Raw genomic sequence first — 13,105 nt, 5'->3', positions numbered from 1 at the left:
GTGTACTTTTCTGTATGTAACACATCAGTAAATTTTTACTTTATAAAAAAATGTTCATTAGGTAACTCAGAACTACCGGAGCTCTTGACTATATACCCCAAAGCCTAGTTCAGTACCCCAACTCATGCCACTGAACTGCACTGCCATCGCCAAGCATTAACCTGTAGCTTGCACTGCTGGCCACTGCCACTAGCTATTCTGGCCTTGTTGCCTGGGACCCTGATCCTGCTGTAGCTACTTCCATCTGAGTGTGATAGTTCCCTTCTTGGCTGCATTTCACCGCCCTCTTATTCAGAATCTGGGGTGGATGCCTTTGCTGGATGGAGCCTAGTGTAAGTAAGTGCCATCCTTACCACAAGGGAGGCTGGGAAAGCAAGTATCTAACATTTTCAGCTGTTGTAGTGGGTGGGGATATTTGCCAGAAATTGTAACAAAAGGGCAGGGTGGTGGGTGTTTCAGATTTTGGGACAGCAGAAAGAGTGAAATCCCTCCTGAGGTGAACAAGTAGATTTCAAATGTTAGGAGCAGTAGAAGCCTGGGAGGTTGACTAGAGCATGGTGAATGGGTCCAGTGGAACAAGTTCAGGCAAATTAAAGGGTGTGTTCTGGGAACATGGCTTGAGAGAAGTTGAAGGAATAGGGTGGGACAAGATTAAAGATTACTTTGAAAGTCAGGCAGAGGAATTTAAATTTAATGTGGGACTTTTGGAGCCAGTAAAAGGTTTTGATCAAGAAAGTATCCTGAGAGAAGAGGTATTTCATTTTTAATTTTAAAAAAGTTTTTATTTTATTTATTTTTGGCTGTGTTGGGTCTTCGTTGCTATGCACGGGCTTTCTCTAGTTGCGGTTCGTTGCGGTGCGCAGGCTTCTCATTGCAGTGGCCTCTCTTGTTGTGGAGCACAGGCTCCAGGCGCGCAGATCTCAGTAGTTGTGGTGTGGCTCGTGGGCTCTAGGGCACAGGCTCAGTAGTTGTGGCTCACGGGCTCTAGAGCGCAGGCTCAGTAGTTGTGGCACATGGGCTTAGTTGCTTCGCGGCATGTGGGATCTTCCTGGACCAGGGCTCGAACCCCTGTCCCCCCCTGCATTGGCAGGTGAATTCTTAACCACTGCGCCACCAGGGAAGCCCCAGGAAGAGGTATTTAAGGACCATTAATCTGACAGCAGTTCCAGGGGTAGCTAGGAGGTATCTGTAGTAAGTCAGGGGTGTGGTGGTGGAGTTGAAATAGAAATAAAAGGCAAAGGATTGGATTTCAGAGGGAATTTGAAGGGAAAAAAATCAATAGGACTTAACAAAGAGAATGAAGTAGAAGCTAATTCCCAAAACCTTTTGAGCCTGAGTGTCGGTACAAGGTCCTGCCTTTCCTTTCGAGCCAGTGAGGCTGAGAAGGCGGGCTCCGTTTGGAGGAAGTCGAAGAGTAGATTTTAATTGTGGAATTGTTGAGTTTGAGGTGATAGGCCTTGAGTAAAAGTGGCTCCTGTGCAGTTGGAGATGTAGACCGGGATGCCAAGGAAGCCCTGTGAAGGCGTGGCTCCTGTGCAGTTGGAGATGTAGACCGGGATGCCAAGGAAGCCCTGTGAAGGCATAGCTCTCACAGCGAGAAGGGCTATGAAGGCATGAGAACAGAATGTTTTGGACCCTCAGGGCATTTCTAAGTTCTCATTTATGGGTTGGCAGGTAGGCTGTTTTGATGTTAATGTAGTGGCAAGTGTGAGCCACAACCTGTGCCTTCTGTCCCATAGGTCAGAGTTCTCCACCCCAGCACACGTTGATACTAATCATTGTTTTACACTGGTTTGTTTGTTACTCTAATATCTTTGGAAAGAAAATGACTAATATGTGCCAGGCTTTTCTTGGTTGTTTCTGATAGTTTTGAATGCTTTGAATAGTCACAAGGAGGATATGTTAAAATGAGGGACTTTAAACAAGACCAAGAGAGACTGTGTATGGAAAGCAGGCCTCCAGGTGATTAGAAGAATTCTAAGCTGCAGTTCTCAACACCACTGCAGGGTAGCCTTGGATCAATGATGCCAGCTCCATTCCAGATTGTTCTGAGAAAAGAAGGCCTGTAAAACCTACTTGGGCCTCACAAGGTCTTATTGGAGCCTTAGCCGATACATTTAGGCATTGTCAGCAACCACAAGCTTTAGCATATCAGATTCAGGCTTGGCGAGGCAGCCCGGTCTCCAGAGCAGGCAGAGCATGACGAGAGCTTTGTGTACAGCTTGAAAGCTGTTGCTGAGGCACGCCTTCTTGTTATTCCTCTTAGGACTTTATTCTCTGTAGTCTATAGCGTGTCCCCACTTGTAGGTGACGCTGGTGTGCTCAGGTATCATTCAAGGCTGTGCAGCTATCTTAACCGGAAACAGCTCACCCCTTGGGTATGTGTGTTTGTGAAGAAAATCCTTAGATGATGGCCCATCATTTCTGCTGCTGGTAAGTTTGCTGTCGTATCGTATTTTGAGTCCTTGGACTCTTCAATGTAATAGGTAGTGTCCCCATGTTTAACCTAGTGTAGAAGATCAGAGTCAAGTTAGCTGAAAAGTCCCAAGGCTTTTCTGTCCCTGAAAGGTTTCTCTGCTAAAAGAGAGGTAGCAGGTTGAGAATGTAGGAAGGGACTTTAACTCCATGTCAAAAGATTTTTTAAAAAAATAAATTTATTTATTTATTAGTTTTAGCTGTGTTGAGTCTTCATTGCTGCACACGGGCCTTCTCTAGTTGCGGCGACAGGTGGCTACTCTTCGTTGTGGTGCACGGGCTTCTTATTGCGGTGGCTTCTCTTGTTGTGGAGCACGGGCTCAGTAGTTGTGGTTCGCGGGCGCTAGAGCGCAGGCTCAGTAGTTGTGGCGCACAGGCATAGTTGTTCTGCGGCATGTGGGATCTTCCTGGACCAGGGCTCAAACCCGTGTCCCCTGCATTGGCAGGTGAATTTCTGAACCACTGTGCCACCAGGGAAGTCCCATGTCAAAAGATTAATTAGGCTTTCTAGCATTTTTTTTGTTTGTTTGTTTTGCGGTACGCGGGCCTCTCACTGCTGTGGCCTCTCCCGTTGCTGAGCACAGGCTGCGGACGCGCAGGCTCAGCAGACATGGCTCACGGGCCCAGTCGCTCCGCGGCACATGGGATCCTCCCAGACCGGGACACAAACCCGTATCCCCTGCATCGGCAGGCGGACTCCCAACCACTGTGCCACCAGGGAAGCCCTAATTAGGCTTTCTAATCAATTGGATTTTATTATGAAACAAAAATGATGAATGCTGCATTTATAAAAATTAACTTTTTGCTTATGGATCTAACAACCTTTGCAGTACTGTTCCTTTGGTCATGTGGTACACACTCAGCCCTGGCCCACATCATCATTTTTTCACATTGGAATAAAATAGTTTGCCAAGACTTCTAAGTGTCATAGGTCACATAGCTTGTGACAGGATTTAAAGCAGCAAGACCACAGAAATCAGATCTATCATTATTTATGTAGAGAAAGTTCCACCAGCTGGTTTGAGAAAAGCAGGAGTTGAACACCCCTCCCACGCTTCCCCTTCACCTCATTTACCTTAAAAAACAAAAGTCCTAACAGGTAAACTATAATTCCCCAAAACAAAACTAGCAAGGCACAGAGTGTGGAAACGATTATTAGGAGGTAAAAGGCAAATGTCACCAGTCTGTGCCATTACCTAAGCATCCTATGTTGAGTAAACTTTTTGGGGAAGGGGTATTGCTAACTTTATCAACAGGATTTCAATAAAAAGATAATCGCCAAGTTACCATATATATTAAAAATACTTTGTTTCATTTTAGAGCTGGTTGAACTTCAGTGCTGGATAGAGCTTGTTTTTATTTTATGTATGTTTTTGTAGTCCAATTTAAAAATCTTACTCTTTTTAATAAATCTAGGAGCTGTCTCGTCTTATGCATTGGAACTTAATTTGATGGATTCAGAAAACGCCACTTGCCTTTATGCAAAATGGCAGATGAATTTCACAATACGCTATGAGACCACAGATAAACATAATGTAAGTATTTTTATTTTTCTTTGAGTTTTATAGTAGGAATTTACTTCTACTCTTTTTTTAGCCTTTGTATTCATTTATACAAATAAGATTTCATATGTTAACTGACTTAACGTGTAAATTCTGTGGAGCTATTTTAGCATGTACACTTGAAGGTATTCTGTTTAGTGTTGGAATGAATATTTTTTATTTTATTTATTTATTTAGGAATGAATATTTTAATTCATCAGTTCTTCAGAGGTTTTTTTGGAGTTGGTTAAGGGCAAATAATCTGAAGACTGTATGGTGTTTCAGGTCTAACTACTTCTATAGTGTTTGTAACATGTACTAACATCAAAGCTTGTCCTTTTTTTAATAGCTTGCTATTAAAGTCTCCTTTGGGGGCGGGTATCCTCTCAATCCTTTTTGCCTTCTTATTTCTTTTGGTTAAGGTCCTGCCTGCTTACAATCTGATTTTTTAAAAAAATCAACTTAATAACAGAGGTTCAGGCTGGTTTTCCTTTTCCTTAGACTTGCATGGATTTGTCCAGAGGGACTGGTGTGTACCCGACGAATATGAGACTGGTCAGCACAGACGGGCCAGGCTGGCCGCGGGGCGCGTGAGGTCAACTGCAGTGGCACCCCGCTTGGAAATGCTTGTGCTCATTGCTGCCTGTTTGGGCCTAACTCCCAGATTTTTTTTTCTTTTAGAAAACTGTAGCCATTTCAGACCTTGGTGCTACAACGTACAATGGAAGCTCTTGTGGGGATGACCAGAATGGTCCCAAAATCGCAGTGCAGTTTGGATCTGGCTTTTTCTGGATTGTGAATTTTACAGAGGAGACGTCTTCTTATTCAATCGACAGCATCTCATTTTCCTACAACACTAATGATAACACAACATTTCCTGATGCGAAAGAAAAAGGTAACCTTAAGAATTGGATTGTGTTGTGTTCTCTTACTCTTTATTAATAATAAAAAGAAATGTAAATAATTTAAAAGCCATCCTTATGCAAGTCTGTCTTCCTGTTTGGAATGGAAACACCATGTCTTTGTTTTCCCTTGCATGGCATAGTGTTTGACACAGTAAGGATATTTGCTGTCATTGCTTGGTACTTTACTATGTACCATGTATCAATAGTATCCTAAGTGTGTTGCCAGCAGCATCTCACTTAATCTTTAACAGCAACCCTGGGAAGTAGATGTTATCTCAATTTTACAGGTAAAGGGAATGAGGCTTGATGAGATTAGATGTCTTTCCCAAAGGTCACACAAGCTAGTAAGTACGTGAGCTGGTGTTTGAACCAAAGTGTGTTGAGCTTACAGAGTCCATGCACTTAACTACTATTATTTATTTCATTCAACAGTGGGCACTCAACAAGTGTTGAATGAATGAGAAAATCCTTTACTAATAACTATTTTAAATGTGTACAAGTTTAGTAACCTGAGACCAGCAGAAATACTTCATCTTCAAATCTTTTTTACCATTTAGGTAGGATTTTGACTGAAAAGTAAAAAAGATAAGGAAAAAAAGTTTTAAAAAAAGTAAGATGACTGAAATCAACATTTGCTGCTATTTTGAGAGAATTTTAGGTCAAAATGAACTTGGGAAGGCATTGGGAATTAGGCCATTGTTGTGACTACTAGAACTGAAATGTGTGTTAAAATATTTTGAAGGCATGGATAATGGAGATTTCAATCCCGTTAGGGATATAATTCTCTCCTTTCTCCCCCCTCCACTGAGATTGGGATATTAACACGGTGTTTGTAGTAGCTTAGCATTTCTCACAGATAGTATTTCATCCTGACCCCAGAAGCACAGGTAGATGGGCTTTCGTTTCCTGGACTTGGGGATGAGTGATTCATTTGGATTTATGGGATATCAAAAGATCATATTTTAAAGATCCAGAAGTGAATGAGCTCATGTAAAACTTGGGGGAGGTATCACTAACTGAGACTTGGAAATTAAATCCTAGTTTTCTTTTTACTGATGTCTTCGTTTGAGAGGATAACTAAAGCAAGTTTATTATTGGATATCTTGCTATTTAGCTTTCTACCATATATTGTCTTTCAGAACTAGTATTAGGATTTGCCCCTAACTTTAACCGAGCTTAAAAACTAGTTGGAAAGACAAAGTGAAGTTGTTTACCCAAGTTATATGGATAAATTGGAAAGCATTGAGATCCTTGTGAATTTGTTATTGTTTGTGTTTTGGGCATGGAGGGTTCATAAATCTTTTCTGACAATGTGAGGAAAGCTCTAGACCCTCTCAAAGTACAGAGTAAACTTTGCATATGGTACATAGTCCCTGAGCCCATCAATGGATGCCTGTGGACAGGATGTCCTGATGAGGAGCAGAGGTCAGCGTGCATTGAAGGAGTGAGAAAGCTTGGTGTAGAGAAGGAGGACCTGAGCTGAAACTCGGCCTAATGGTAGATTTTGAATAAGCGGAGAATTTTGAGCAGAATATTTCCAGCAGGGGGAAGCATAGTATGCACAGCAGTAATTGGAGAGCTGCCTGATTAAAATAGAGGCTGTGTGTGTAGTAGAAGGAAAATCAAGTTGGCTAGGTGCAGTGAGTCTAAATTATAGGGGGCCTTGGAAGCCAAGGAAAGGCATTTATAGCTTGATGGGGTAGGCACTGGGGAACCATTTTAGGTTTTTAAGCAGGAGAATGATGTAACAAAAGCAGAGACAGTAGTTTATAAAGAATGTTCTGCAGGATTAATTGGAAGTGAGGAGACTACAGGCAGAGATGCCAGTTTAAGAGGCTGTTATAGGAATCAAGTGATGATGTAATGAGTAGCCAGACCAAGGGGGGGTGGCAGTAAAAGCAGATGGGGTTTAATCTGACAGATTTGATGGAAAAACTGTGGACTCTGAAAGGTTAATGCCAGTCTCTCCCCCCTTTACTTATTTATTTATTTTTATTTTATTTTTTTTGGCCGGGCCGTGCAGCTTGTGGGATCTTAGTTCCCTGACCAGGGATTGAACCCGTGCCCTCGGCAGTGAAAGCATGGTGTCGAAACCACTGGCCCACCAGGGAATTCCCTCATCCCTTTTATTTTAAACAAGGGAAAATGCAATTTTTATTGCTAGCTTCTCTGTAATATTTGAAACTATTTGAGATTTTAAATGGCTTCCTTAAATGGACTGTTGATGATGGTTTTTTCTTTTTTTAAAATTTATTTATTTATTATTTATTTTTGGCTGCATTGGGTCTTTGTTGCTGCTTGCAGCTTTCTCTAGTTGCGGCGAGTGGGGGCTACTCTTCATTGCAGCGCGCAGGCTTCTCGTTGCGGTGGCGGAGCTCGGGCTCTGGGCGTGCGTGCTTCAGTAGTTGTGGCACATGGGCTCAGTAGTTGTGGCTCGCGGACTCTAGAGCGCAGCCTCAGTAGTTGTGGCGCACAGGCTTAGTTGCTCCGCGGCATGTGAGATCTTCCCGGACCAGGGCTTGAACCCGTGTTCCCTGCATTGGCAGGTGGATTCTTAACCCCTGCACCACCAGGGAAGCTCCACGTGTTTGTATTTGACTAATATATATGTCAATATATGTTCATAAACAATACATCATTTTAAAAATGACATAGTTTTAGTTTTTATTCTTTAAAATTTATTTATTTTTTGTTTATTTTTGGCTGCGTTGGGTCTTCATTGATGTGCACGGGCTTTCCCTAGTTGCCGCGAGCAGGGGGTTACTCCCCGTTGCGGTGCGCGGGCTCCTCATGGAGGTGGCCCCCCTTGTTGCAGAGCACGGGCTCCAGGCGTGCGGCCTGTAGAGCGCAAGCTTGGCAGTTGTGGCGCACGGGCCTAGTTGCCCCGCAGCATGTGGGATCCTCCCGGACCAGGGATCGAACCCATGTCCCCTGCATTGGCAGGCAGATTCTCAACCGCTGCGGCATCAGGGAAGCCCTAAAAATGACATAGTTTTATAGTGTAACTCCAGCATGTCTACAGCTTGTTTTTGCACTCGTTTGTTTTTGAGGTCTATCTACATACAGCTAGTTCATACATCTATTCACTGATGTTAACAGTGGGAAACAGTTTTGGAGAAAAATGTTCTGGTTCATTGGTTTAAAAATTTTGTTTCCTTTGGCCGTTAGGGGGTGCCAAGGCAGCATAAGTCCTGCCTTGCTATGTGATGGAGAGGCACAGAAGGCAGCCTATATTAAGGGCCTTGAATACCTTCCTTCCTTGCTTCTCCCAGCTAAGCCATTTGGGTGGATAAGTGTGATCATGGTCTTATAATAACTCTGTACGGAAACGTGGTAACTTATTGATTTTATATTCTGAAATTTTCCTGAAATGGAATAGTCTTTAAATCCTATCCAGGAAAAGGTTTCAAAAACTTATTTTAGTTACTATAAGTTACTTTGGGATAGTAGCACAAAAATAATCGTTGATTATTCCATCTCTCTTTGTTTCGTCACTAAGTCCTGTTGGTTCTACCTTAGCTATGTGTCTTCAATTTGGCCTCTTTACTCTCTTCTTACTGCCCCTCACTGTCTTGCTTTAGGCAACTCCTCCTCGCCTTTCCCCTTAACCAGCTCATTGGCCTTCTAACTAGTTTCCCTCTTAAATGACTTTCCTTAAAAGTTTTCTGCTCTGCCTAACCGCTACAGTTTTGCTATGTTCCTTCAAATAAATGATACATTTGTTATTCCCAGCTTTGAAAACTGAAGCTGACCTTCTATTGCTAACAAAATAAAGCCCAACCTGTCCTTAGATCATAGAAGATGCTTCAAAGCGTGACCACCTGCAATTTATCTTTCCTTCCTAATCCCCATCACGTCTTTCCTCTTACTCCTTGTGTTTCAGCCACAGTGAATTTGTCAGTTCCTGAACAGGCCTTGTCTTTTGTCACTTCAGGAATGGGGCGGGGCAGGCAGACAGAAGAGATGAAAGTCTAATGTATAGTTATATGATCACTTTCCTCCTACCTTCTTGGAAATAGCTCTTGTTAATCTTCTTTTACAGGACTTTTTACTGTTTCTGACCGTGTGGCATTCAGCGTTCCATTGAATGACATCTTTAGATGCAATAGTTTATCAACCTTAGGAAAGAATGATGTTGTCCAGCACTATTGGGATGTTCGTGTACAAGCTTTTGTCCAAAATGGCACAGTGAGCACAAAAGGTGAGCACTTAAAATACATATATTTCTATACTTGGGTCCTAACTTAAGATTAGAGTATACCAGCTAGCTTTAGTTGAAGTTGTTATCTTAAAGCATTTATATGTTAAGACTTACACCTTACACTGCACTGTAAAGTTTCAATAAATAACAGCAATTCTTATTCTTGTGGAACTTGCACTTTTAAGTTTCTGATGTACATGTTGTGGAATGGTCTTTTAAAATGTGCTACCTGTAGCGTTTTCAGTGGATAAAACCTAATCTTTGTTTGAACAAATCCTCAGGTAGCATTTGATCCCCAGCTCTTCAGCTTTTGAAGATCCAAGACAAAGGCTGAGAAGTGGGATTTCTGTGTTCTAATCTTGACTTTTATAAATTGATTTTGTAACTTTTATATGAATAATTTCTCGTGCACCAGTTCTGGAAAACTACCAACACTTCCTAAGAAGAGGTTGAAATAAAAGGTCCATTTGTATTTAAATCCTTCAATGATTTTTAAACTTTTTTCAGTTAAAAACAGTATTTTTCCTTATAGTGGTTATATGTGGAAAAGAAGAGGGCAGGCCTAGGTAGGGGCAAACTGTTTTCAAACTTAAACCTCTGATTTTCACCTCAGAGGCAGATGAAGTTTTGGCGGAACAAAGGGGCTTAAGGGTATGAAAAGATGAGTGTGTGGCCACGCGTGAGTAGATAATGCATTTGTATGTGTCTGGAGCCCGTCTGCCACGTCATAACTCTGGTTAATACTGTCTGCATATGAAGCAGCAGTTTGAGGACCTCTGACTCATTTAGTTTAAAATAATACTATCAAGATATTCTCTACCCTAAATATAACCCTTTTGGACTTTTATTGTGAGAAATATTTCACTCTTCCCTGGCCTTATGAATTAAAAATTTATTTTGTCCTTTGTTTGTTTCAGAGTTTTTGTGTGATAAAGATAAAACTTTAACCACAGCGGTGCCCATCGTTCCCACCACTGTGCCATCTCCTACTACAACACCCCCTAAAAAGGAAAAGCCAGAGGTTGGATCCTATTCAGTTGTAAATGGCAATGGGACATGTCTTCTGGCTACCATGGGGCTGCAGCTGAACATTACTCAGGATAAGGTATAGTTGCCTGTTTTTATCGATACATTCTTTCTGAATCTCCTTTCAAATGTAGTGGGTCCAGCCTTCAGCCCAGGAGTAGTGTTATTAGAATGATGCAGTTTTAAATAGAGATTTGTGTTGACTTGTAGAGTTTTGATTAATTTGAGTTATTATAACCGTGAAGAGTTAATGTCACTGTCAAGGTGTTGTATTGGCCAGCAGGAAACCTAGTAGTTTAAAGGACTCTTTGGGGTGTATATTCTTTTTGCCATCAGTAGATCAGAATATGAGCAGTTGATCTTTATTTCAGTTAGTTTAAAATATAACTCCTTCACACTTTTACCTGAACCACACTAGGTGTGGAACAGTGCAGCTGTTTCTCCAGCTATTTGATGACTTGAATGGTATAGGTAGATAGGTAGATATAGATAGGGGTGTACCGATGGCACTTCTGGTTGCAGTCCTCCACTGGGGCTACAGAGGGCGTGCCAGCAAACCAATCCCATTTTCAGAGTCCTGGGACTTTACACAAGCTACACGGATGGCTCTTGCGCTCCATTAAAGAATGTGTTTTCATTTGGCTCATTATTTGAGGAAGCTTTCCTCTTGTCTTCCTTTTTTTTTTTTTAAGTCTTCTGAGTCATAGCTTGAGGACCTGGGCCAGCTTTGAAAGTAAGGTATCATACACTTCAGTATCCATATCTAGGAGACAAAAGGATTTTTTGTCCTCCACGAACTTGGTCTTATTAGAGTATAAGGTTTTGCTGTAGATTTTTATGGTTCATCTGTACCTCTCTCCCCTCTTCTTCCCCTGAAGGTTGCTTCGGTTATTAACATCAATCCCAACACAACCAACTTCACTGGCAGCTGCCATCCTCAAACTGCTCTACTTAGGCTGAGCAGCAGCAGCATCAAGTATCTGGACTTTGTCTTTGCTGTGGTGAGTGACAGGTTTATCAGAATAGGGGAGCACATCTGAAAGTCTAAAAAGGGGTGTGTGTGTGTGTGTGTATTTGTTGAGAGGGATAATTACCTCTACTTTCCATTTCAACACTATTTAATTATAAAGTGTAGTCCATTGATCCCTGTTAATTCCTCAGGGTCACTTCGATGCTCTGTGGGCTGGACTCGAATTCTGCTATTCTGTTTTTATGTAGACCTTAGGGTAGGAGTAAGAATTAACCCATATTAAAAAAAAGTCTAATCTGTCCATATAGATATATGTTATAATAAAGTCTATTTATAAAAGACAAAGTAAGTTCCGTAATATTTTTCTCTATTATTGGTTAGAAAATTCTCATGTTTGTCTGTTATAATATTTTAGGCTTTTTCAAGGCTATACTATTTGTAATAGCATCAGTAATAATGATAGCTAACACTTACTGAGTACTCACTACGTACAAGGCTCTGTGCAAGTACTTTACGTGCATTACGTCAGGATAGTTTATAATGGCAGCATTCAGGTTTTTGTTGTTCATGATCACATCAAGGGCTGAACCCTAAGCAGAAGTTTCCATGCATGTTCTGCTTCTAGGTAGCATAAATTGATCATTGGGGACCTTTATTTCCACCTTCTCAGAGCAGTTGTTATCCCCATAATTTTTCAAAGGGTGTGTGTGTGTGTGTGTACACATGTTATAGCAAATTGGAATGCGGAAGAGGGGCTATCAATGAGGGGAAATGTTGAACCACCAAAGTTATTGTATAAGGGGCTAAAAAACAGTTCTGCTTTTAAATCAGATTACTCTTATCTAGGGATGGGGAAATAGTCTCAACATCTGATATATGAAAAGTTAGGTATGTCTTTGTTTCATGTCTGAACTTGGTATTTTGAGTCTCAAGCCTCTTTTCTCTATGGAATATATGCCGAGTAATTGAGGATTCTATTTTAGAAAGGTTTATAAAAACCTTCCCTTTTCCAGCATTCAAATAATTACTCCGTTGTAGTACACATATGACCAGTGAATTACTATTAAGAATGTCTAGTTAAGCTTGTCATCTTCAGTGTGATAAGAGCAGGCTTCCCAAGTTACCTCATAGAGATTATATTATAGTCAATAAGAATGAAGAAAGTAATATTTTAGATTCACTCCCTTTTGAGTGATTGAGCTTGATCTTTCTAGCTGAGGTAAGATTCTAAAAGGAACATGGTTTCTTCTGACTCTCATGGGGAAACATGTAATATTTAATGATTACAATATTTAATTGCCCAGCAGACTATTCTAAAATGTAATGCAAAATAGTGACATTTTAACCATGCTATAGGCACTTTGAAAAATCAAGAAACATCTGCAGTGTCACCAGAGTTCAGTGGGGCCCATCTCACCTTCAATCCTATCATGACACTTGCTTCTAAGGATAATTTATTGAATTCGGTGTATGTGTAGGATGTTATGGTGGGATACAAAGAGGAAGGCCTGTATTCTTCAGATGCCCATGGATTAGTGGTAAAGATAGCAATGTACTAATAATTACCGTTTTTATGGAAGGCCTTGAATGTCATGCTGGCTTTTGGAATTGATTCTTTGGGCAAGTAGAGTGCTGTGGGATGAGTGCTAAACCAGAGGAAGATACAAAGTGCTATAAGGGTGTAGAAGAATGAGCCATTAATTCTAGCTAGAGGAGAGTCAGGAGGGTTTAACAGAAGAGATGGCATTTAAGCTGGACCTTCAAGGATGGGTCAGATTTGTACACATGGGGGAGAAGTGGGGGAGTAAGTGAAAAAGTACAAGCTACCCCTGGATAAAGGAACACAATCAAGATCAGGTGGAGAATGAGACATGTAGCATGTTTAGTGAAAGATAAGTTTGGAAGAGTAGTTGGGACTAGTTGTGGAGGGCCGTGAATGCCAAGCCAAGGAGAGATGCGATAGGGTTGTCTGGTCCTCTTTATGCTT

The 13,105-nt window shown here is 41.3% G+C and overlaps 1 protein-coding gene across 2 annotated transcripts in view; it reads left to right on the top strand.

Moving 5' to 3' along the window:
- Window positions 1-13,105, top strand: part of LAMP2 (lysosomal associated membrane protein 2) — a 33,055-nt gene that overhangs the window by 7,211 nt on the left and 12,739 nt on the right. For both annotated transcript variants that reach the window (XM_007116063.3, XM_007116064.4), the window contains exons 2-6: window positions 3,892-4,010; window positions 4,698-4,911; window positions 8,964-9,122; window positions 10,040-10,227; window positions 11,027-11,149. In XM_007116063.3, the coding sequence (XP_007116125.2) occupies window positions 3,892-4,010; window positions 4,698-4,911; window positions 8,964-9,122; window positions 10,040-10,227; window positions 11,027-11,149 (803 nt within the window). The remainder of the gene's footprint in view (window positions 1-3,891; window positions 4,011-4,697; window positions 4,912-8,963; window positions 9,123-10,039; window positions 10,228-11,026; window positions 11,150-13,105) is intronic.

The sequence above is a fragment of the Physeter macrocephalus genome, chromosome 21 (assembly GCF_002837175.3).
Source record: "Physeter macrocephalus isolate SW-GA chromosome 21, ASM283717v5, whole genome shotgun sequence".
Taxonomy (NCBI): Eukaryota; Metazoa; Chordata; class Mammalia; order Artiodactyla; family Physeteridae; genus Physeter; species Physeter macrocephalus.
The sequence above is the reverse complement of the archived record's forward strand: the minus strand, read 5'-3'. Positions and strand labels throughout refer to the sequence as shown.